Raw genomic sequence first — 24,171 nt, forward strand, 5'->3', positions numbered from 1 at the left:
AAGTGTCACAGCACAGTGCGTGTGTTTCAGAGAAGAGGACGATGAAGACTTGATCATCCAGTGCGAGGCGTTTGAAGAGGCCATGGCTGAGGATGAGGACGAGCTCCTGAGGCTTTATGGAGGAATTGACATGAGCAACCATCAGGAAGTCTTCTCATCTCTGTTTAATAAGGTGAGCTGTGCGTTCCCGCTCGTCCTCTGATCTGTGCTGATCTCGCTGGTCTCTGATGTTTCAGGATTGTGTGTTTGCAGGTGAGCAGTTTCCCGTCTTCACTGCAGCTGTTGTCTATATTACAAGCCCTTCTTCTTCTGGGTCCCGAGCGAGCAGATATCTGGCAGGCGCTGGAGTCGCTCACGAACCGGGCCACGCTGATCGCTCAGAGCTGTGAGTTTCCCTGTATCTCACTTTACTACATCCCGGTCTAATCCCATTAGCTGCCATGTGATGTACGCGTCCATCTTTCAGTTTGCTGTAATTGCGCACACAGTTGAATGAGGATCTCTGAAGATTTGATCAGATCACAGAAATTACATTTATCTGTATTAAATCACTCTCAGCTGTAGAAATGTTTCGATTGGCTGTCATTATCACAGCTCTTTTTTTAAACTAAGGTGAACTTACTTGCTTATTTACTTAATTACTTATTTACTTATTCACTTTATTTATTTATTTATTTATTTATATATTTACATATATATGCTTATTTATTTCCTTATAGATTTACTTATTTACATATATGCAAATAGGCAAGTAAATTAATGTTTATATCTATAAGGAAATAAATGAGCAAGTAAATGTAAATAGATGTATAGTAAAATAAGCAAGTAAATTAATATGTGAATAAACAAGTAAATGAATATGTAAATAGGTAAACGAGTAACTAAGTATATAATCAAGTAAATAAATAAAACAAGTAAATAATCAAGCAAATAAATTAGTATAAAAAATGTAAATAGGCAAGTAAATTAATCAAGTAACTATTTATTTACATATAAATACTTGTTTATTTGCTTATTTACTTTTTATACTTATTCATTTCCATTTACTTGTTATTTATTTACTTGTTTATTTACATATTTACTTATTCAGTTGCTTATTTACTTATTAGAATACTTATTAGTATTATTTTATTTGCTTATTTACTTGATTATTTACTAACTTACTAATTTATTTTATTTTAATTATATATTTGTTTACTTGTTTATTTACTTATTTCGCATATATTATTTACTTATTTACCCATTTTATTTACATTTACTTATTTACATATAGATTTACATATTTACTTTATTCATTTTCTTATTTACTTTTACTTGCTTATTTATTTATAGATTCACTTATTTACATATTAATTTAATTCATTTACTTGCTTATTTATGCATATTAACTTACTAATTTATTTACTTGCTATTTTACTTATAGATTTACTTCACATATTAATTTTACTTTATTTACTTGCTTATTTATGTACTTATTTACATATAGCTACTTATTCACTTGCTTATTTACTTATTTGGACATTAATTTACTTTATATATTAACATAAATTAATTTACTTATTTATATATTTACACATACATCTAGTTTCATATTTATTTGCTTCATTGCTCAATTGCCTCTTTATTTATTTATCTATGTCTTGTAAGGCTTTGGGGTTTTTGTGTCTATGGAGATTTCATTTTGCCAGGAATGATCTGATGAGATTTTATTGTTCAGACATGTTCTCTCTCCATTCAGCTGAGATGGATGCGTGCGAGAAGATTCTGCAGCGTCTCGTCTTCTCTAAGGAAGCAGCCAAAAGTTCTTCTGAGGTCAAAAGAAAGAATCAAGCCGTTCAGACTGAGGCGAAAGACGAGAAACTGGAGTGTTCTTGCAGATCAACCAACCATGAACCACTGCGCAACTCCACAAAGACTGTACCACCACCACCTCCTCCTCTGCCCGGCATGCAGCCTCCCCTCAAAACAGGAGCTGGACCTCCTCCTCCACCACCACCACCTCCTCCACCTCCTGTACCAGGATCAGGGATGCCTCCACCTCCTCCTCCTCCTCCTCCTCCACCTCTTCCTGGGATGGGTTCTGCAGGTCCACCACCGCCTCCACCTTTACCTGGTATGGGTGCACCGCCGCCGCCTCCTCCTCTGCCAGGAATGGGTGCTCCTCCTCCTCCTCCTCCTCCTCCTGGTATGGGTGATGTGATCGTGGCGCAGACGTTTCATCCGGTTGGGCAACGCTACAGCGCCCCGGTGAAGACCGGCCCTCATCCCACCCTCAGGATGAAGAAACTCAACTGGCAGAAACTCAATTCTAGAGCAGTTACTGGTGAGATTTCACACAGCAGAGCGTGGGCGGACAGGTCTGAGTCTGACTGGAATGTCTGAGCTGAAAAAGTCTATTGTTGAGAGTCACTGCGGATAAAAGCATCTGACATAGACATGTAAATATGTAAGATAATAGCCAGGGATATTATTAAATAAAACTATCAAAACTTGAAATAAAGTAAACATTAACTGAAATAAAATAAGCTTAAGGATTTTTTTTAAACATTTAAAAAAAAGTTGAAGTAATTACAACTAAAACCTATTAAACTAATAAATAATAAAAATGACAAACATAAAATTACTAACATTTTAAAATTTAAAATAATGAAGAACTATAGATTTAAAAAAAATAAATGACAAACATCAAAATTACTAAAGTTTTTAAATGTAAAACTTAATTATAAACTAAATAGACATTTCAAAAAACTAAATGACTAAATTTTAAAATTTAAAGCAAAAACTATTTAAACTACATTTTAAAAAAAACATGGCAAACGCACAACAAAATTACTAAAGTTTTTAAATTTAAAACTTAAACTAAATAGACATTTAAAAAACAAACTAATAAAAATGACAAATTTTAAAATAAAAAATAGCAATAAAAAACTAAAGACAAACACAACAAAATTTGTAAAAAAAAAAAAAAAAAATACAGTTAACTGAATAAAATCTAAATAGACAAATTTTAAAAAACTAATAAAAATTCACAAAAACAACAAAATTACTAATTTTTTTAAAATTTAAGACAGACTTTTTAAAAATTAGATTTAAAATAGACTTTAAAAAAATAATTAATTATAGACAAACATAACAAAATTGTAAAAAAAAAAAAAAAATAGTTAAAACTGAATAAAATCTAAATAGACAAATTTTAAAAAACTAATAAAAATTCACAAAAACAACAAAATTACTAATTTTTTAAAATTTAAGACAGACTTTTTAAAAATGACAAACAACAAAATTACTAATTTAGATTTAAAATAGACTTTAAAAAAATAATAAATTATAGACAAACACAACAAAATTACAAAATTTTCAAATTTAAAGCAAAAACTAGACATTTAAAAAAAGGCAAATGCACAACAAAATTACAAAAGTTTTCAAATTTAAAACTTAAACTAAATAGACATTTAATAAACAAAACTAATAAAAATGACAAACATGACAAAATGACTGAAATAAAAAAGCAATTAAAAAATAGAAATGCAAACACAAGTTTGTAAAAAACAAAAAAACAAAAACAAAATACAATTAAAACATAACTAAATAGACATTTGAAAAACAAAAACTAAATATGACAAACACACAAAATTACTAATAATTTTACATTTAAAACAATAAAGAGACTTTTTAAAAAAAATGATAATAATAATAAACAATTAGTAAAAAAAAAAAAAACAATTATAACTTAAACAAAAACTAATAAAAAAGGACAACTTAGTATATTAAACGTCTAACTCACAACAATTTTAAATTAAAAAGAAAACATAAAATATTAAATCCAATTCAAAATATTAACTAAAACTGTAATGGTATATCAATGATATTTAAATAACTGCTAACAGCCAGACTTTTGATTATCAGTATAAAGTTTAAAGACTCAGTTCAGTTTATTTTGGCCAGTAACAGCATATTTAGACAAGAATAGACACGAAGAGAACAGCACAGTTTGATGGGTTTTTAATGGGCCGTTTAGGAACAGGAACCGTGTGAATTAGTTGATATATAATAACAGACAGAATAGTTGACTGCATGCGTCACATTCAGGTGCACACCGAGATAATCTCAAACCGAGAACATTTATACCGAGCCCACTAAACCTGATCTACACCAGGCTGGATTTACTCTGAAACTCAAAGTTTGTTCAACTAGCTTCATGCAACAGGCCTCTGATTATTTCAGAATTTATATTTCTGCTCATCTGAAGCTAAGTGCGTATTTTCTTTTCTTCCATGTAGATGGTCCTTCTCTGTGGGCGTCTGTCACAAATGATTCATCCCTGGAGCCGAACTACACCAGCATCGAGCAGCTCTTCAGTCTGCCAGTGTCTGAACCCAAAGACAAGAACCCGGCCGCCCCCGTCAAGAAAGAACCCAAAGAGGTGTGAGATTTAATACAGATGAAGTTTCAACATCGAGCTTGAGGGCATTCCTGTAGCTCAAATAGCAGAGCGTAGGTCATGCGTTCCATTCCCAGGGAATACATGAACTGAAAAAAACACTTTTCCTGATTATTATCACTGTTTTCAACATTGATAATAATCATAAATGTTTCTTGAGCAGCAAATCATCATATTAGAATGATTTCTGAAGGATCATGTGACACTGAAGACTGGAGTAACGATGCTGAAAATTCAGCTTTGATCACAGAAATAAATACATTTTAAAATATATTCACATAGAAAACACATTTTACATTGTAAAAATATTTCACTTTTTACTGTATTTTTGATCAAATAGATGCTGCCTTGATGAGCAGAACATTTCAAAACATGTAATTATTGCGATCGTTTGGCCACCAGTGCAACCACATGAAATAGAGTATTCAATAAGAAGAAAGGCTTGATTTATCATTAGGAATTGACTCGGTTGTGAAAGATAAGAGTGAGTGAGTGATGTCAGCTGAAAAGGAAAGTTGTTTCAGAGGTGATTAAAGGTTATGAAGACAAATATTCATTTCTTTAGTGCAGGGTTTCCCAACCTGGGGTTCAATAATTGATGATAAGCTAAAAATTAAACCTTAATATCAAATCAAAATAAAACACAACTAAATATATTTTGTTTTTACCTAAATGTCATGTGACTATTAATCGACATCAGAGAAGCGAACGTGCGAGTGTGTCATTAAATTGCTGAAATATGAACTCAATCTCAAAGGGATTAAATATTTGAGTTCAAAGGGTTTCGGCTGATGAAATCAGTTCACAATCAGAGCAGGAACATCAACTGAATAAATGGGGTTAAATAAAAAAAAATTATTTCATGAAAAATGGCAGAATTGCAATTTTGCCTTTTTTTTTTTTTTTTTTTTTTTTTCCCTCGAAATTACGAGTTTATGTCTCTCAATTCTGCCATTTTTTTTTCCCCTTGGAATTCCGAGTTTACATCTCGCAATTTTGCCGGGTTTTTTTCCCCCTTGGAATTCCGAGTTTACGTCTCACAATTCTGCCGTTTTTTCCCCCTTGGAATTCCGAGTTTACGTTTCGCAATTCTGCCGTTTTTTTCCCCTTGGAATTCCGAGTTTACGTCTCGCAATTCTGCCGTTTTTTCCCCTCTCGAAATTCCGAGTTTACGTCTCGCAATTCTGCCGTTTTTTTTCCCCCTTGGAATTCCGAGTTTACGTCTCGCAATTCTGCCGTTTTTTCCCCCTTGGAATTCCGAGTTAACGTCTCGCAATTCTGCCGTTTTTTCCCCCCTCAGAATTCCGAGTTTACGTCTCGCAATTCTGCCGTTTTTTCCCCCTTGGAATTCCGAGTTTACGTCTCGCAATTCTGCGGGTTTTTTGTTTTTTTTTCCCCTTGGAATTCCGAGTTAACGTCTCGCAATTCTGCCGTTTTTCCCCCCTCAGAATTCCGAGTTTACGTCTCGCAATTCTGCCGTTTTTTCCCCCTTGGAATTCCGAGTTTACGTCTCGCAATTCTGCGGGTTTTTTTGTTTTTTTTCCCCTTGGAATTCCGAGTTAACGTCTCGCAATTCTGCCGTTTTTTCCCCCCTCAGAATTCCGAGTTTACGTCTCGCAATTCTGCCATTTTTTTTTTTCCCCCTCGAAATTCTGTTTGTCTTGCAATTCTGCCTTTTTTTTTTCCCCTTGGAATTCCGAGTTTACGTCTCTCAATTCTGCCGTTTTTCCCCCCTCAGAATTCCGAGTTTACGTCTCGCAATTCTGCCGTTTTTTTTTTTTTTTTTTTTTTTTTTTCTCAAAATTCTGAGCTTACGTCTCTCAATTTTGCCGTTTTTTTTCCCCCTTGGAATTCCGAGTTTACGTCTCACAATTCTGCCGTTTTTTTTCCCCCTTGGAATTCCGAGTTTACGTCTCGCAATTCTGCCGTTTTTTCCCCCTCGAAATTCCGAGTTTACGTCTCGCAATTCTGCCGTTTTTTTCCCCCTTGGAATTCCGAGTTTACGTCTCGCAATTCTGCCGTTTTTTTTTTTTCCCTTGGAATTCCGAGTTAACGTCTCACAATTCTGCCGTTTTTTTCCCCCCTCAGAATTCCGAGTTTACATCTCGCAATTCTGCCATTTTTTTCCCCCCCTCGAAATTCTGAGTTTACGTCTCTCAATTCTGCCGTTTTTTTCCCCCCTCAGAATTCCGAGTTTACGTCTCGCAATTCTGCCTTTTTTTTCCCCCCTTGGAATTCCGAGTTTACGTCTCGCAATTCTGCCTTTTTTTTTCCCCCTTGGAATTCCGAGTTTACGTCTCTCAATTCTGCCGTTTTTCCCCCTTGGAATTCCGAGTTTACGTCTCTCAATTCTGCCGTTTTTCCCCCTTGGAATTCCGAGTTTACGTCTCGCAATTCTGCCGTTTTTTTTTTTTCCCCCTCAGAATTCCGAGTTTACGTCTCGCAATTCTACCATTTTTTTTTTCCCCCCTCGAAATTCCGAGTTTACGTCTCGCAATTCTGCCGTTTCTTCCCCTCGGAATTCCGAGTTTACATCTCGCAATTCTGCTTTTTTTTTTCACTTCTTTTTTTACCCCTCAGAATTGTTTACATGTCTCGCAATTCTGCATCCCCCCCCCCCTTCGGAATTGTTTACTTCTCACAATTCTGCACTTTTTATTTAATGGCAGAAACATGCTTCCATATTATGTATATTACTTTAATTATATATATTAAGTAAATAAATTTTTGTAGGGCCTTTTTTTTTGGGTGTGTGTGTGTTTTCTTTTTTTTTTTTTTGTTGAAATATTAACTCAATCTCAAAGGGATTCAAGTAAATTTGAGTTTAAAGGGTTTCGGCTGATGAATCAGTTCACAATCAGGAATCAACTAAATAAATGGGGTTATATCAAATTAATTTAGTAAAAAAAACATTCATCGCTTTTTCTCCTGTTTCTCAGATTTCCTTTATTGACGCCAAGAAGAATCTGAACCTGAATATATTTCTGAAGCAGTTCAAGTGGTAAGATCACATGTTTTGGACTCACTGGTGTGTGTTTGTGTGATTATCGTGGCGAGACGTTCAAGATGTTTGATTCGCTCCCTAACAGCTCTCATGAGGAGTTTGTGGCGATGGTGCAGAATGGAGACTGTTCGAAATTTGACGTTGAGTCTTTGAAACAGCTTCTGAAACTGCTTCCGGAAAAACATGAGGTACTTCCCAATTAAATGTACATTCGAAATGAAGTATTTCACATTCATAGATCTTGATGCGAATGAAATAAAGGTATTTTTGTCCACTGGAAATGTTTAAAGTGCCCCTATTATGCTATTCCAAAGGCTCCTAATGTGTTTTAAAGTCTCTTACAATACATTTACATTCATCCAAGGTCAAAAAACACTAATTTTCTCATAATATCCTCTGCAATATCAGCTCTTTTCTCAGTGTCTGAAATGCTTCGTTCAAAGATTCGGTCTCTCTAAACCCCGCCTTTCTGAGAGCTGCTCTGCTCTGATTGGTCAGATGGCCCAGTCTGTTGTGATTGGTCAGAATTTTAATTCTTATATCTAATGATCAATCAGCAGTACAACACACTGAACATCTGAGCTTCATTTGCATCTAATTAAATATTCAGTCTACCCTGCTTATGGTTAGTTGAGTGTTTTGCATTTAACTTTATTCCTTCGACTTCTCCAGATTGACAACTTAAAAACCTTTCAAGGAGATCCAGACAAACTGGCCAACGTGGACCGCTTTTACCTCTCTCTGCTGGCTGTACCCTGGTAAAGTTACATTAAGACCACAAAACTGAAGTGTTTCAGATTCACACTTCCAGATGCATAAGGCAGCTGTTATTATGTTGGCTTGATAAAGAAATCCTAAGCACATTTTTATTATTCTTCTGAGACTAAATGTAAACATTATCTCCTTAAAGAGCTTTAAATCTACAGCCACCAAACTCAGACTGAATTCAGACTGAAGTTCTCTTCTAACTGATCAGATTTGCTGTTTTCGTTAAATGTACCATGAAACCTATGAAAAATCCCATAAACTTTCATCGAGGGGGTCAAAATATTTATATTTAAGCTTCATCCACCAATTATCAATCACTAGCAAAGCCTAGCAACTAGCTTAGGACATGTTGATAGCATGTGCTAAAACATGGTAGCAGCATGCTAATTCGTGTTAGCAATGTGTTAATTCCTGCTAACAATGTGTTAAGTCATGCTAACAACCAGGTAAAACTTGTTAAAAATGTTTAAACATACTAGCAATGTGTTAATTCATGCTATCAACATGTTAATTCATGTTCGCAACATGCTCATTCATGTTAGCAGCATGGTAAAACATATTAGAAAAGTGTTACTTCATTTTAGCAACATGTTAAAAGATTACTACCATGCTAAATCATGCTAACAATGTGTTAAAACATTTTAGCAGCATGTTATGTTATAAATAATGCCATCAACATGCTAATTCATGCTAGCAGCATGTTAATTCATGTTAGCAATGCATTAATTCTAGCAAAATGTTAAACTTGTTATCAATGTGTTAAAACATACTAGCAATGTGTTGATTCATGTTAGAAAAATGTTTAAACATTAGCAACACTAACGCAAGCATTGTTAAAACAGTGCTAGAATTATTTAGCATGTTAGTAATGTGTTAAAATATCCTCGCAGCATGTTAAATCATGTTGTTACCATGTTAATATTAGCAAAGTGTTAAAACATACAAGAACACTGACAACATTAAAACACAAGCAGTGTTAAAACATGTTAGGAAAGTGTTAAATAATGTTAGCAACATGCTAATTAATGCTAGCAATGTGTTATTTCATGCTATCAACATGCTAAATCATGTTAGCAACATGCTAATTCATGCAAGCAACATGTAAAACATGTTCTCAACAGTAAAACATCTTAACAATGTGTTAAATCATGTTAGCAACATTAGCATGCTAAACAAGCAATGTTAAATGTTACCAAAGTGTTAAAACATCCTAGAAGCATGTAAAAATGCTTTCGACATGCGGATTCATGCTAGCAAAGCGTTAAAGTAGCAACTCTAACATGTTAAAACAAGTTAGCAAACATTAAAACAGGTTAGCAAAAAATATTAAAACATGCAACAACATGCTAATTCATGCTAGGAATATGTTAATTCGTGCTAGTAATATGTTAAACATGTTCTCAACAGTAAAACATGTTAGCAAAATGTTAAAACATGCAGCAACATGCTAATTCATGCTAGCAACATGTTAAACGTTCTCAACAGTAAAACATACTAGCAATGTGTTAATTCATGTTAGCAAAATGTTAAAACATTAGCATACTAAACAGAAGCAATGTGTTAAAACGTTAGCAACACGTTTAAAAGGCTTGCAACATGTTAAAACATGCTAGCAATGTACTAAAACATGCCACAAACATTCAAAATAATGCTAGACACGTTACGCTAACAACTTGATAAAACTTGCTAGCAAACAAAACATTCTAGGAAGCTTATAAAACTTTCAGACAAGGCTTTGTCAAGCCAACATAAAAGTCTGTCCTGACGAACTTTACTTTCTAGCTGGGAATTGAGTGTCTTTATTAAACCCGTCACAGTTACCAGCTGAGGATTGAATGCATGTTACTCTGTGAGGAGACGCTGTCGGTGCTTGATATCCTGAAGCCGAAGGTTGAGCTGGTGGAAACGGCCTGTGAAAGTGAGTACAAACCAGCAGAGTGTGTGAGAGTAAATGTGCAATCATCAATGCATTTGTTAAAGGTGCAATATGTAATAATTTTGTCCGCTAGAGGTCGCTAGAGGCCTATTCAAAACAAAGGCGTAGCTTGATGATGCCAAGTTTTAGAGCGGAATCTTGGGACATGTGTTCTCCACCTCAACGGACGGTGCAAAAGAATAGGGAAAGGACTTGTGAAGAAATCATGTTCATGGATGCGATTATTAACGTTACTGTAGTGTGAAGCAGAGCAGGAGCGAGTGTTGTGGAGCTGAACGAGGAGCTGGAGCGATTGATCAACACACCGCGAGCAGCGGGACTTTTATTATGACACAGTCGCCGGCGCCGCTTCCGCTTTTCCGGTCATGAGCATTCGGTAACGCAGCTCTGTTTATCATATTAGATACATTTGAGAGTGTTGAAAATGATGTTATAACGTTACTCTGTGCGTTCGCTCGGCGGCTGCTGTGAGACACTGTTACACACTGCGGTAAGATAGATCGATTTTACAATATCATATTAAATGCTGGATGATTGTGTTGATAAATGACATGCAATTCATTTAAAAACATATTGTATGATGGAGAAAATGCTGTATTACTGTTACTAAAAATAAAGCTGCATCTGATGATGCTATGTTAGCTACTTCACAAAATAGTGTTTTTCTCTGAGGTAAAGCATGAGACTTGCAAAACATCAAGAAAATTAGATTTAAACAAGACTAAACGTGTTGAGCTATATAACAATAATTAGTTTTCTGTCTATAATTATATATCAAAACAGATGTTCCCTTGTCTATTAAAACATGTAAATAAAGTGTCTTTGGTGTTTCCATGGTTTCTACAAAATAAAAGCGTAAACCGAGGGTAACGCGGGTATGATGCCATTGACATGCGGCGACTCGCACGTCCCGGAGCCTTGGTTAACATTGCAATTTTCTCACGATTTACAAATAGTTGCAAACATTTGGGATATTGTAAGTACTCAAGTGAACAAAATATATAACACTGACCTAGTGGTTTTTGGATATTTTACTGCAAAAATTGCACCTTTAATCTGTTTGGCACAACATTCACAGTGCAATTATAATGTGAAGTCAGTGAAGTGTGTGTCGCCCCGCAGGTCTCAGGAAAAGTTCACTGCTGCCCAGTTTCTGCAAGCTCATCCTTGATGTTGGAAACTTCCTCAACTATGTAAGGAAAACGCCAATAAAGTGCTTTTTCGCAGTGTGTAATAAAGTGATTGACTGCATCTGTAACCACTGATTGACTGAACTTGTTCATGTAAACTCGGTCTCTGGGCAGCAGAGAGTCATTATTGACTGAAACACCTTGGATACCTTCTGTTTTCTGTATTTACAGTGTCTTAGTTTCTCATTTTGTGAATTTTTATTTGATTTTGTTTTTCCTTTTTGCCAGGGAAGTCACACAGGAAACGCTGAGGGATTCAAGATTAGTTCCCTGTTGAAACTCACTGAAACCAAAGCAAACAAGAGTCGCATCACCCTCTTACATCACATCCTGGAGGTACAGTATGGTCACACGTGCAATGAATGCCATCCTTCACTGTGATTTGTGGTCAATCTCATGCATCTTGTGATTCCCAGGAAGCCGAATTAAACCACCCAGAGCTGCTGAACCTTCCAGAAGACATCGAGGCCTGTGAGATAGCGGCCGGGTAACACAATGCTGCTGTTCTCTGAGTGTGTGTCACATGATCAGCGATGTCATTTCACTCTCAACTGGTGCTCTGTGTGTGTTTCTTTCAGCGTAAATCTGGACTCGATTCAGGCAGAAACAAATAATCTTCTAAAGAGACTGAAAGATGCAGAGAAAAGAGTGTCTTCATCAGTCGAGGATGTCAAGGAGCAGTTTTTAGGGGTTATAGAGGTAGAAACACTTACTTAAATGGTAATATTGTGAATATTAAATAAAATATAAGTCCCCCTGGAGTCAATAATTTAGCTTTGATCATCAAAATGACACATTTAAGCTTTTTTTCCCCCTTAAAATAGCTTGAATGTACTGTAACTTGACACCCTTGCTTCATTTTATGTGAATATGAATATGCAAATTAGTCTCCGCCTCCACACCAGCTCGGATTACCTGATCCACTCGGTCAACTTTTGAATAAAAACACCACAAAGACATTTAAACTTTTGTTTTTTATTCACAGGGGTCTCTAATAAATTAAAATATGCAATTGTGAATACTGTATATACTGCTTTTTTATTTTCATATATATTAAAGTGTAATGTATTCAACCAATTATAACTTGCTATTGTCTCTTTCCTGCTTTTTCATCCATGGATTCTCCTGTGGTGTTTCTGTAGAGGAACCTGACGGCGTGTAAAGCTCTGGAGGAGCGTTTTACCAACATAGACAACAGGAAAGGAGATCTGGCTCAGTATCTCTGTGAAGACGCCGGTCAGCTCTCGCTGGATGAACTCTTCAGCACCATCAAGACCTTCCGTCAGCTCTTCCTCAAAGCCTTAAAGGTCAGTGATTTGCTCATCTATGTATTAAAATAACACTCCTGAGTGGTTTGTTCCTGCCACAGAGATCATGAAAGTACCTGAGCACCAGTTAAGTTGTTCCTTCCTGTAGGAAAACAAGATCCGTAAAGAACAAGCTGCCAAAGCCGAGAAAAGAAAACAGCAGCTGGCGGAGGAGGACTCCAAGAGACAGAAAGGAGAAGATGGGAAGATAAGTGAGTCGTTAATCTAATTAACCAATGTATGTCTGTTTATTGTGTTTGTGTTATGTCATGGCCCAGTATTTCTCATCATATTCAGTTCAGACTCACAGTGCAGATCAAACGTCACTTCTCCTGATGTGACGCTGTAGATTCAGTAATTCTGTATGCTGTTCTGTCCATGTCGGTGGAGGAATACAGATGTTCAAGAACCGTTAATGAAACCAAATGTTATACATTCACGTCTAGTATTTTTTAAAAAAAAAATATATTTTTGGATGCTTATTTCTGCCATGGAATAAAGTAATTGTGACTTTATCTCACAATTGACTTTTTTTCTTGCAACTCTGAGAAAATAGTCAGAATTCTGAGATATAAAAATATTTAAAATACCTTTGTTTTATTATTATGCAGTGGAAAATGCAAGATGTAATCTCAGAAAAAATGGTAAAATTGTGAGATGTAAACTCAAAATTCTGAGGAGAAAAAAGCAGAATTGCAAGAGGCAAACTCGGAATTCCATGGGAAAAAATGGCAGAATCGCGAGACGTAAACACAATTCCGAGGGGAAAAAAAAAACGTAGAATTGCGAGGCGTAAACTCGGAATTCTGATGGGGGGGAGGGCAGAATTGTGAGACAAAAACAGAATTCCAAGGGGAAAAAAAACCCCGCAGAATTGCGAGACGTAAACTCGGATTTTTGAGGGGGGGGAAATAGCAGAATTGTGAGATGTAAACACAATTCTAAGGGGAAAAAAATGCAGAATTGCGAGACATAAACTCAGAATTCCGAGGGGGGAAAAATGCAGAATTGCAAGACGTAAACTCGGAATTCCGAGGGGAAAAATGGCAGAATTGTGAGATGTAAACTTGGAATTCCGAGGGGGGGGGATGCAGAATTACAAGACATAAACTTGGAATTCTGAGGGGAAAAATGGCAGAATTGTGAGATGTAAACACAATTCCAAGGGGAAAAAAATGCAGAATTCCAAGACGTAAACTCGGAATTCCGAGGGGGGGAAAATGGCAGAATTGTGAGACGTAAACTCGGAATTCCGAGGGAAAAAATGGCAGAATTGCGAGATGTAAACTCGGAATTCCGAGGGGGGAAAAAAAACACAGAATTGCGAGACGTAAACTTGGAATTCCGAGGGGGGGGAAATGCAGAACTACAAGACATAAACTCGGAATTCTGAGGGGAAAAATGGCAGAATTGTGAGATGTAAACTTGGAATTCCGAGGGGGGGGGGGAACGCAGAATTGCAAGACGTAAACTCGGAATTCCGAGGGGGGGGGGGGGGATGCAGAATTACAAGACGTAAACTCGGAATTCTGAGGGGAAAAATGCCAGAATTGTGAGATGTAAACACAATTCCAAGGGGAAAAAAATGCAGAATTCCAAGACGTAAACTCGGAATTCCGAGGGGGGGAAAATGGCAGAATTGTGAGACGTAAACTCGGAATTCCGAGGGGGGAAAAAAAACGCAGAATTGCGAGACGTAAACTCGGAATTCCGAGGGGGGGGGGAAATGCAGAACTACAAGACATAAACTCGGAATTCTGAGGGGAAAAATGGCAGAATTGTGAGATGTAAACTTGGAATTCCGAGGGGGGGGGGGACGCAGAATTGCAAGACGTAAACTCGGAATTCCGAGGGGGGGGGGGGGGGATGCAGAATTACAAGACGTAAACTCGGAATTCTGAGGGGAAAAATGGCAGAATTGTGAGATGTAAACACAATTCCAAGGGGGAAAAAATGCAGAATTCCAAGACGTAAACTCGGAATTCCGAGGGAAAAAATGGCAGAATTGTGAGATGTAAAGACAATTCCAAGGGGAAAAAAATGCAGAATTGCAAGACGTAAACTCGGAATTCTGAGGGGGAAAAATGGCAGAATTGTGAGATGTAAACTTGGAATTGTAAGAAAAAAGTCAGAATTTTGTGAGGAGGGGGTGGGGGGAGTAAAAAAGGTATTGCTACCCCCCCCCCCCTCCTTACAAAATTCTGACTTTTTTCTTACAATTCTGTTGTGGAAACAAGCTTCCATAGGTTCCCCAAACCATAATTGAAATGTATTTTCTATCATTCCAGTCAGAAAAGGGCCTGTGCCGCAGGAAGACGGCTGCATCATCGATCAACTCTTGGCGGACATTCGGAAGGGTTTCCATCTGAGAAAGACTCGTCCCAGGTGCGAAACGGAAAGTGCCCCTTCTAGTGAAATGCATAGGGATACGGGACCGTCCGGTAAGAACATGAACCTGTCAGGCCCTCCACCGGCTCCAATGCAAAAGTCTCAAGCGCGTCTGTTTATTTCTCTTCTGGCTTGTGTGCTGCTGTCTATAGTGAGTGGATTAAAGGGGTCCGACTGCATTTATCGTATGATAAAAAGGACTGTAACTTTCCCCGCAGTCCAAAAAGAGCTTCTGACACATGAATACATCAACATGTGACCCCTTTAAAGCAAAAGCGTTTGCTTGTCCAGTCACTTATAGAGTCGTGCGTGAGCAGAACGTCGAGGAGCGATTAGACTTTTGGGATTTGAGCCTGATTCCTCACGTCCTGCTGCTGAACCAATTAGCTTTGCTGTTTCTCTTCGCTTCTGATTGGTCTGAGCTGTGCCAGTGATACTAAATGCTTCATTGTTAACAAACCTGCATGTAAATTAATGTAAAATACAAGCTGTAAACTGCAAATGGGTAGTTGACACGTCGATTATTTTTTATTATTTTTTGTTCAGCATTATTAGATTTAGGTCAACATTTGCATGTTTAGGGAAAAGTATTTATTTATAGTTTATAAATGGTGAAAATGTATTTTAGGTTATGCACCATTTTTAATCAGCTTTTTATAGGGCAATCAATTCATTGAACAATCGCTAATATGGAAACCTGCGTTTTTTCCATCAAAAATATGTTTGGTGTAACGTTTGAAATTAAGATGGCCATAAATATAAGTATTGCCATTTTACAGTTGCACTGTTAAATACGTTTTTTTGTTTTGTTTTGTTTTTTTCCCCTGAATTAATTTTTTTTTTTTTTTTTTTTTATAAATATTAAAATTGTAAAAAAATATAAAAATTTAATTTAAAAAAAAATATAATTATTTATTTATAGGCATATTAATATATAATAACAAACAAGCACTGCAAACCTTGTTTTTTTTAAATGGCATTTTAAAACAAAATTGCAATTTTTATAAAAATCAAAAAAGTGTTTATTAAAATATGTAAATGGTGACAATTTTTTTCTTTTCATATTTTTTTAGAGCTGCATGATTAATCAAAAAGCTGCTTTAAAAACCTGCTTTTTTCCATCAAAATAAGTTTGAAAATGGTGAAATTGACAAATATTTGTATTGTAATTTCACATTTGTACTGTTAAAGTATCTTTTTTCTGTATTTGTATCTTTATTGTATTTTACAGTGATATATTAGTTGGATGTTTTGTATTTTTATTTAGAATTTTTATTCATATTGATATAATCACAAACAAACACAGCAAACCTAATGGTTTTTTAAAGAGCTTTTTAAAACACAAAAAAATCGCAATTTTTATTGCAACATTTTGATATTTTTCCCCCCAAATCATGCAGCTCTGCCTTTTATTTGTATTTCAAACGGTCCTACAGTGAGACACATTTAAATTCGCAATTTAAATTCATAAAACTGCAATAATAAAGATGAGCGCATGTCACACCGCAGGACACTGATGTCAACTACCCAAACACAAGCTGTGAGCTGCATGTAAACTCAGCCCAATTTATAATTCTGCAGAAAAAGTTGTGTGTATTTTTGTAAGCCGACCGAAAGAGTGCCGGCACTGAACCTAACGCATGCTGCCGTCTCCATTCTCTTATCAACACGCTCCAACAAATCCATCTCTTCTCCCTCCGAAGCAGCAAGTGTCAGGTCTGTCGGAGACGAAGCTGGATCGTCTGCGGTCGGAACGTCTCTGGCAGTCCTGGATTCTTCTCCAGAAGATCCGGCCAAAGGTTGCGGCCCGAATCCCAGAGGTGAAGCAACCTTGTTGGGTAACGGTGAGCCAAAGAGCCTTCCTTCAGACGTAAAGGAGCCTGGATCACCTCAAACCATCACTGCGATCGACTCTACACTCATGGATTTACCACAAAACCAGCCTGTGAGCACCAGGACTGAGAAGCCTTGCACAGACACACCCGCTCAGGAACGAACCGCAGCAGATCAGCCTGACGTGTCACCCAGCTGCCTTACTAATCCACACCTACAAAATCATAATGCAAATAATATCAGGTCAGCGGACGATGATGCGACTCGCTCTGCATCAGTAAATGCAACTGACCGTGACGAGAATAAAGACGGATGCGTCGACCACCCGCTGCAGTCGAGTAACGCTTACACCGATGACATCAGTAAGGAGTCGTCAGGAAACCATGTTCCGACACCTGATGAAGTAGACGGAGTGACGCCACAAGCCACGCCCACTCCTTCTCTAGACTCCGCCCACACGAAACCTGATAAAAAGAAACCGCTCTTCCAAAGAAACAAAAAAAGCAGTAATGAAGGTAATCTATTAATATATCCAATAAAGCTCATGTTTTTCAGCACTGCTGCCTGAAGATGAACGTGCCCGATGTGTTTTTAAAACATTTGGTTTGTAAACGGTGAATAATATTAAAATTTAAAATCTTATAATATTATAATAATAGTAAATGTTTAATGTGAATTTAAATTCAGTCGTCAAGCTGCTGGGATATTTCTGGAAAATTCTGAAACGTATTTTCCTGCAGTTCACAATCCCAGATATTTTGTTAATTGTTTGAATCTCAAGAAAATCACATTTCAGCCCAAAATCAAAAGAAAATGGGAATTAATGTTTGGATAACATTTGGAAAAATTAAATGCATTTTCTTGCAGTTTCTTTTACAGTTAGCATAAAGCACTACAAATAGTATACTATATAGTAAACTATAATAAAATATTTCAAAAATAGATTTAAAAATCCTTAAATATTGAAAGTAATTTAAATATTGACAATTTAAAAAGGTAAACAAAAAAAACAATTTTAATAAATGTAAACATATATATTAGTTACCTTTTTTAAATTGTCAATATTTACAATTTTTATATATATATATATATATATATATATATATATATATATATATATATATATATATATATATATATATATATATATATATATATATATATATATATATATATATATATATATATATATATATATATATATATATATAGTTCATTTTATTTATTCATATTTACTTTTTAATGTATAATACATTATCTAGATGAGTATATTTTGTATAATTTATTAAAACTAATTATTAGAATTTTATTAAATTATAATTTATTAATTTAGTTCATATTTACTTTTATTTTTGTGTATATAGTAATTGAAAATCCTCCCACCAAAATTGTCATTACATTGTAATTATTTTACAATAAAATATATTAACTGTAATATTTCTTATATTACAATTGTAATATTTCATTGTAAAAATTTTATTGTTATAGTCATATTGATATAATCACAAACATGCACAGCAAACCTTGTTTTTTAAAATAGCATTTTAAAACAAATTTGCAATTTCTTTAAAAATCAAGGAGAAGAGTTTATTAAAATATATAAGTATTATATATAATATTTATTAGAACAATTTAGAATTTAGTAAACTTATTTATTAATTTAGTTCATATTTACTTTTTTTGTGTGTATATATATATATATATATATATATATATATATATATATATATATATATATATATATATATATATATATATATATATATATATATATATATATATATATATATATATATATATATATATATATATATATATATATAATAGTAATTAATGATCATCCCACTGAAATTGTCATTTACATAATGTCAAAATGGGGGAAAAAAATTTGATTTTTGGTTGAAATGAGTGACATTTTCTGGTCATCATGTTTTTGAATTGTCATTTTATAATGACAATTCCTGAAACGAGTTTCATTAACACTCATTCTGGCTGAATTCATCTGTGCTTTCTATTGTCAGATGTAAATATCTGGCATTGGTGCGTTGCCTTTCTTTGTAGAGTCTTGAAGTGAATGTCAATCATTTCTTCAGCGTGTCTCTTTCTCTTTGACTCTCTGAAGTCGAGGGTAACAGAGGCAATGGACGCTCAAAAAAGGCATGTGTGTTGCAGTAAGGTAGGTCAAACGCCGAGAACTAACAAGGCCGAGCAGGACGTCCGCTCGCAACCGCCTAATCGATCTAACCAGACCTCTCTACTTACCGGCGTGTGTCGACTCGCCATCCGTGTTATTAACATCTGTCTTGTCCTTGAACACTGGGGATCTGTTCTGAGTGCTCGTCTCTGGCCTCAAATAAACTTTCTGTGGTTTGTCCTGGACAGAATCATTTGTTTGTGTTAACAAAGACCTCTGCTTGTCTGTAATTTTAACCAGCATCTTAATCATGATGAATCTTTATGGTTTTCTTAAAGGGGCTGTATGTAGAATTCAGAAACCCTTGTTATTAGCGACACCGGTGGCCGTTAAGTGAACTGCAGCAGCAGCTTTCTGCTCAAGACTGAACTTGATTAAATGCTTGATATATTCACTATAGTTTGAATGAATCACGACAGGTTGACATTACAGTACAGAACGGCTCTTTCTACATTTTATCATGAACATTGTATAAGCATTTGTTTTATGTGTCGTACAATGAAACACGTAAACGTCAAATTGTTTTGATTTTCCCGGCAAAAATGTTCTGAGATTTTCAGTCTACAAGCTAGAAAGTCGGGGAAGGTCTCGTTTTTTAAGTTTCATTACATGCTGTTCACATATTGGCAATAAAAAAGTGATTAATACATAAATTCTTACATACAGTCCCTTTAATTAGTTTGGGGTTGATTTAAGATTTTGTTTTGTTTTTGAAAGTCTCTTACCCTCTCCAAGGCTGCGTTTATTTGATCAAAAAATACCGTAAAATAGTGAAATATTTTTACAATTCAAAACCGCTGTTTTCTATGTGAATATATAGTAAAGTGTAATTTATTCCTGTGATCAAAGCTGAATTTTCAGCATAATTTCTCCAGTCTTCAGTGTCACATGATCCTTCAGAAATCATTCTGATATGATGATTTGCTGCTCAAGAAGGTTCTTTTCAGGTTCTTTAATGAATGGAAAGTTCTAAAAGAGCAGCATTTATTTTAAATAGAATCTTTTGTAACATTATAAATGTCTTTTTAATTTTTAATTTAATTCTCCCAAACTTTTGGATGAAAGTGTGTATTTATGTAAATGGTTAAATACACAAGTGTTGAAGGGATAGTTATATGTGATAGTGATATAAAGTGATATAATGGTTGTGGATGGGGGTCCAAATTTTGAAGTCAAAAATAATGCATCAATCCATACAACTCCAGTGGGTTAATAAAGGCCTTTTGAAGCGAAGCGATGTGGTTTTGGAAGAAAAATATCCATATTTACAACTTTATACATTTAAATAACTAGTTTCCGGCGGACGACCATACGCAGAATGCACAAGTCAACTTGCATTTACTGACTTCTCTTATATATCAAAATCCTCCGACACTTATTTTTAAAAATTCTTGTTTTAGACTTATAAGCCGTGACCGGTGATTTGTTTTGCTCTATCCTCTGCGCTTCTGCGTTCGCCATTATGTTGTGTGTCAGGTCAGAGGTCACCCAGAGTCATCCGCTGGAAGCTAGTTATTTGAATTTATAAAGTTGTAAATATGGATATTTTTCTTACAAAAACTCATCGCTTTGTTTCAGAAGGCCTTTTTTTAACCCACTGGAGTCGTATGGATTACTTTTTTTATGGATGGATGCATTATTTTTGACTTCAAAATTTGGGCCCCCATCCACAACCATTATAAACCTTGGAGCATTAAGGATATTTTTAAATGCATCTCCGATTGTGTTCGTCTGAAAGACAAAAGTCATACATCTAGGATGGCTTGAGGGTGAGGAAATCATGGGATAATTTTAATTTTTGAGTGAACTATCCCTTTAAGTAAGTGTGAATCACACAGTAAAATGCCTGTAAATGATTGACAGCAGAAGAATGTGAAGATTCTGAACTTTCTGGTCAGTTTATCTGACCGCTGCAGTTACGACGTGTGACCCTACATGTTTTAGGGTTTCCATCAAGACTAAACTGAGGTTTTAATCTCTCTCTCTGTGAAGTGTGGAAGATAAGCAAAGCAAATAGTTTAGAAATGAGTCTCTAAATACCTCTAGATAAATAGACTCCTAATACCAAGAGCATCAAATAGAGTGTCTAAAATACAGATATAATATTTTGTAAGAGCTTAAACTTGCACTCGTGTTCACACAATTAACGTGCATATGAAAACATGTTTTTGAAATTTTACAGCATCATCTTCAGATTTGAGCTTAAGCTCCATTATGTTTCTTTGTCATAATTTATTTTTGGTTTCCATCGTGTCTGAGCTTCAGTATTTCTGTATGAACCTCTTCAGCAAATAGACCATAATCCCTCAATCCCTTTCTTAAGATACCTTGGTATTATTAAAATGTGTTGTGCTGCTCAAAGTTTAAACATATTCTCTCCTCAAACATTTCAGGAAGCTCCAGGAAAAGGAGAACAAAAGGGCGAAGGAAAAGTTGAGCGCGTTCCTGCTGTGATCCTGTTATCCCGTCGGATCTGGAGTCTGCTTAGCGGAGGAACAACTAATGGCGTGCTTTAAAGAAATACAATCTGCGTATTAGAGTTTGGCCTGAAGTGTTTTTAAATGCTACATATTTAGATTTGACCAAACTATTTTTAATATTTGCACTCCATAAGATATGTTTATATTCCAAAACTTTGTTTACATAAAGAGCGGTTCGAGGAGAGAGAAAAAATGTCTGATCATGAACCTTTAAAAGTCTGTACTGTTTAAGAAACCTTTAAGATAACCTGCTGTTCACTATTAATATTGCTCTGAATCATGTTAGCTTTATATATTATAAAAATATAGTATTATTTTGTTCTTACAATATCAGTTCTAAAGTATTAGTCATAAAATTTCTCAGCAGAAATGATTATATTTTGCGCTTGCAGTGGTTGAGCTGGACTGTTGAGTATTTTCATTTGAGTGACTTGTCAGTATGTATTTTCATGTACGTCAAGAAAATCTATAAATTATATATAAATAAAAATGTGCAATCAGTGTCGAGGTTTGTTCATTAGTTTGACACTCAAGCTCACATTCAATGCAATTTGAAATGAGTTCAAATTAAAATTCATCATAGTTAAAGATGTTGTAATTTTGCCCTCAAGCCCCGCCCCCAAAGACATGTCAGCCAATCAAAAGTCAGCAATTCCGAACGCACAAAATGATTGAAAGACTCTTTGTTTACAAAATCTAAATACATGTAGAATTTAAACTGGGTTTAAAATGTTTTGTTATCGGATATCTGTAGTCAAAAAAACAAATATGATTATTTTGCAGTGAAGCCCCGCCTACTTCCCCGCCCACTCACGTACGTGATCGTCATTGTACGCAGTGTTGCCAAGTCCGTGGTTCTCTTTTGAGGGAACTTGCACTACATCGGTAACGACACTTTGGGGAATCCCCTCAGCGTCATTACTGATGCAGTGTCTCGTTCCCTTTCTCTGGGAACAAGGGTTACAGTCGTAACCCGAGACGTTTTCCCGCAGAATTGGGCTACTTTTACACTGTTACTGCAGGTTGTTTTTCCATATCCGCGGGTTGAATCGACCCAAAATAACTTGATATTTAGCCCTTGGAATGCAAATTTTACTAGGGGTGTCCTGTCAAAAACGCAAATTTTACCCCCCCGGAACGCGATTTTTACCGTGGGACCCCCCTGAAATGCGATTGGGCTAGTTTTGAGAAGCAATTGGGCGGGTTTTGTTGTGAAAACCTGGCATCCCTGATTGGATTTGTCTAAAGAAGCTGATATTCATCATGTAGATATCAATTTAAATAATTTGTAGTAACAAATTGGGTCCCCCCTTAAAATGGGACCCCAAGCGATCCCATTGGTTCAAATTACTGTTATTAGCACCTGATTACATTTCCTACAAAATCATGTTATGATAAATGCTGTTTCAACGTTATAATGACCATTTATGTCTGTATTAGTTAGCTATTATGTGCTAGCATAGCATACAGATACCCGATTAGCCTGATAGCTTAGTTATACACGCATTTACACTTAAGTGTTAAATATCCACATATTTCAGTTATAAATAAAACAAATTAACAATGTTCAATTATTCACTTAATAGGCTTTTATTATTATTTATTTATATATTAACAGTTAATAAAGTGTAAGAAATTACGTTCAATTGGTTTTATTAAAGGGTTAGTTCACCCAAAAATTAAAACAATGTCATTTATTACTCACGCTTATGCCGTTCCACACCCGTAAGACCTTCATTCATCTTCAGAACACAAATTAAGATATTTTTGATGAAATCCGATGGCTCAGTGAGGCCTGCATAGCCAGCAATGACATTTCCTCTCTCAAGATCCATTAATGTACTAAAAACATCTTTAAATCAGTTCATGTGAGTACAGTGGTTCAATATTAATATTATAAAGCCACGAGAATATTTTTGGTGTGCCAAAAAAACAAAATAACGACTTATTTAGTGATGGCCGATTTCAAAACACTGCTTCAGGAAGCTTCGGAGCGTTATGAATCAGCGTATCGAATCATGATTCGAATCGCGTGTCAAACCGCCAAACTGCCGAAATCATGTGACTTTGGCGCTCCGAACCGCTGATTCAACACAAAAGATTCATAACGCTCCGAATCTTCCTGAAGCAGTGTTTTGAAATCGGCCATCACTACATAAATCGTTATTTTGTTTTTTTTGCCGCACCAAAAATATTCTCGTCTCTTTATAATATTAATATTGAACCACTGTACTCACATGACCTGATTTAAATATGTTTTTAGTACAATAATGGATCTTGAGAGAGGAAATGACATTGCTGGCTATGCCTCACTGAGCCATCGGATTTCATCAAAAATATCTTAATTTGTGTTCAGAAGATGAACGAAGGTCTTACGGGTGTGGAACGACATGAGGGTGAGTAATAAATGACATTATTTCCATTTTTGGGTGAACTAACCCTTTAAGCACTAATTTGTTTTCTTACACATTATAGGCTACATTAAGCTATGCCTATTTTAAATTAATATCATTCGTATAGACCTTAACTGACCCGATTTATCACGACACCGTCAAGACATGAAGTAGTTACTTGCATAGAATCAGCATTATCAGCCGATGGCATATCACATGCTTAAGCTAAAGTTAAAA

At 35.5% G+C, this 24,171-nt stretch overlaps 1 protein-coding gene across 6 annotated transcripts in view; it reads left to right on the forward strand.

Moving 5' to 3' along the window:
* Positions 1-22,042, forward strand: part of inf2 (inverted formin 2) — a 38,990-nt gene extending 16,948 nt beyond the window's left edge. Inside the window, exons 6-23 of one of the 6 annotated variants that reach the window (XM_048192132.1) lie at positions 31-172; positions 253-385; positions 1,739-2,323; positions 4,281-4,423; positions 7,381-7,442; positions 7,531-7,633; positions 8,118-8,203; positions 10,031-10,131; positions 11,272-11,342; positions 11,568-11,675; positions 11,756-11,826; positions 11,918-12,038; positions 12,482-12,646; positions 12,756-12,858; positions 14,935-15,087; positions 16,738-17,382; positions 18,990-19,043; positions 21,455-21,590. In XM_048192132.1, coding sequence (XP_048048089.1) covers positions 31-172; positions 253-385; positions 1,739-2,323; positions 4,281-4,423; positions 7,381-7,442; positions 7,531-7,633; positions 8,118-8,203; positions 10,031-10,131; positions 11,272-11,342; positions 11,568-11,675; positions 11,756-11,826; positions 11,918-12,038; positions 12,482-12,646; positions 12,756-12,858; positions 14,935-15,087; positions 16,738-17,382; positions 18,990-19,042 — 2,845 coding nt within the window. In that variant the 3' untranslated portion in view covers position 19,043; positions 21,455-21,590. Of the gene's footprint in view, positions 1-30; positions 173-252; positions 386-1,738; positions 2,324-4,280; positions 4,424-7,380; positions 7,443-7,530; positions 7,634-8,117; positions 8,204-10,030; positions 10,132-11,271; positions 11,343-11,567; positions 11,676-11,755; positions 11,827-11,917; positions 12,039-12,481; positions 12,647-12,755; positions 12,859-14,934; positions 15,088-16,737; positions 17,383-18,989; positions 19,044-21,454 lie in introns of those variants that run through there. The other 5 variants (XM_048192133.1, XM_048192134.1, XM_048192137.1 and 2 more) reach the window with 5 other exon arrangements.
* Positions 22,043-24,171: the final 2,129 nt, after the last annotated feature.

This window comes from Megalobrama amblycephala, linkage group LG5 (genome assembly GCF_018812025.1).
Source record: "Megalobrama amblycephala isolate DHTTF-2021 linkage group LG5, ASM1881202v1, whole genome shotgun sequence".
In the NCBI taxonomy this organism is placed as follows: Eukaryota; Metazoa; Chordata; class Actinopteri; order Cypriniformes; family Xenocyprididae; genus Megalobrama; species Megalobrama amblycephala.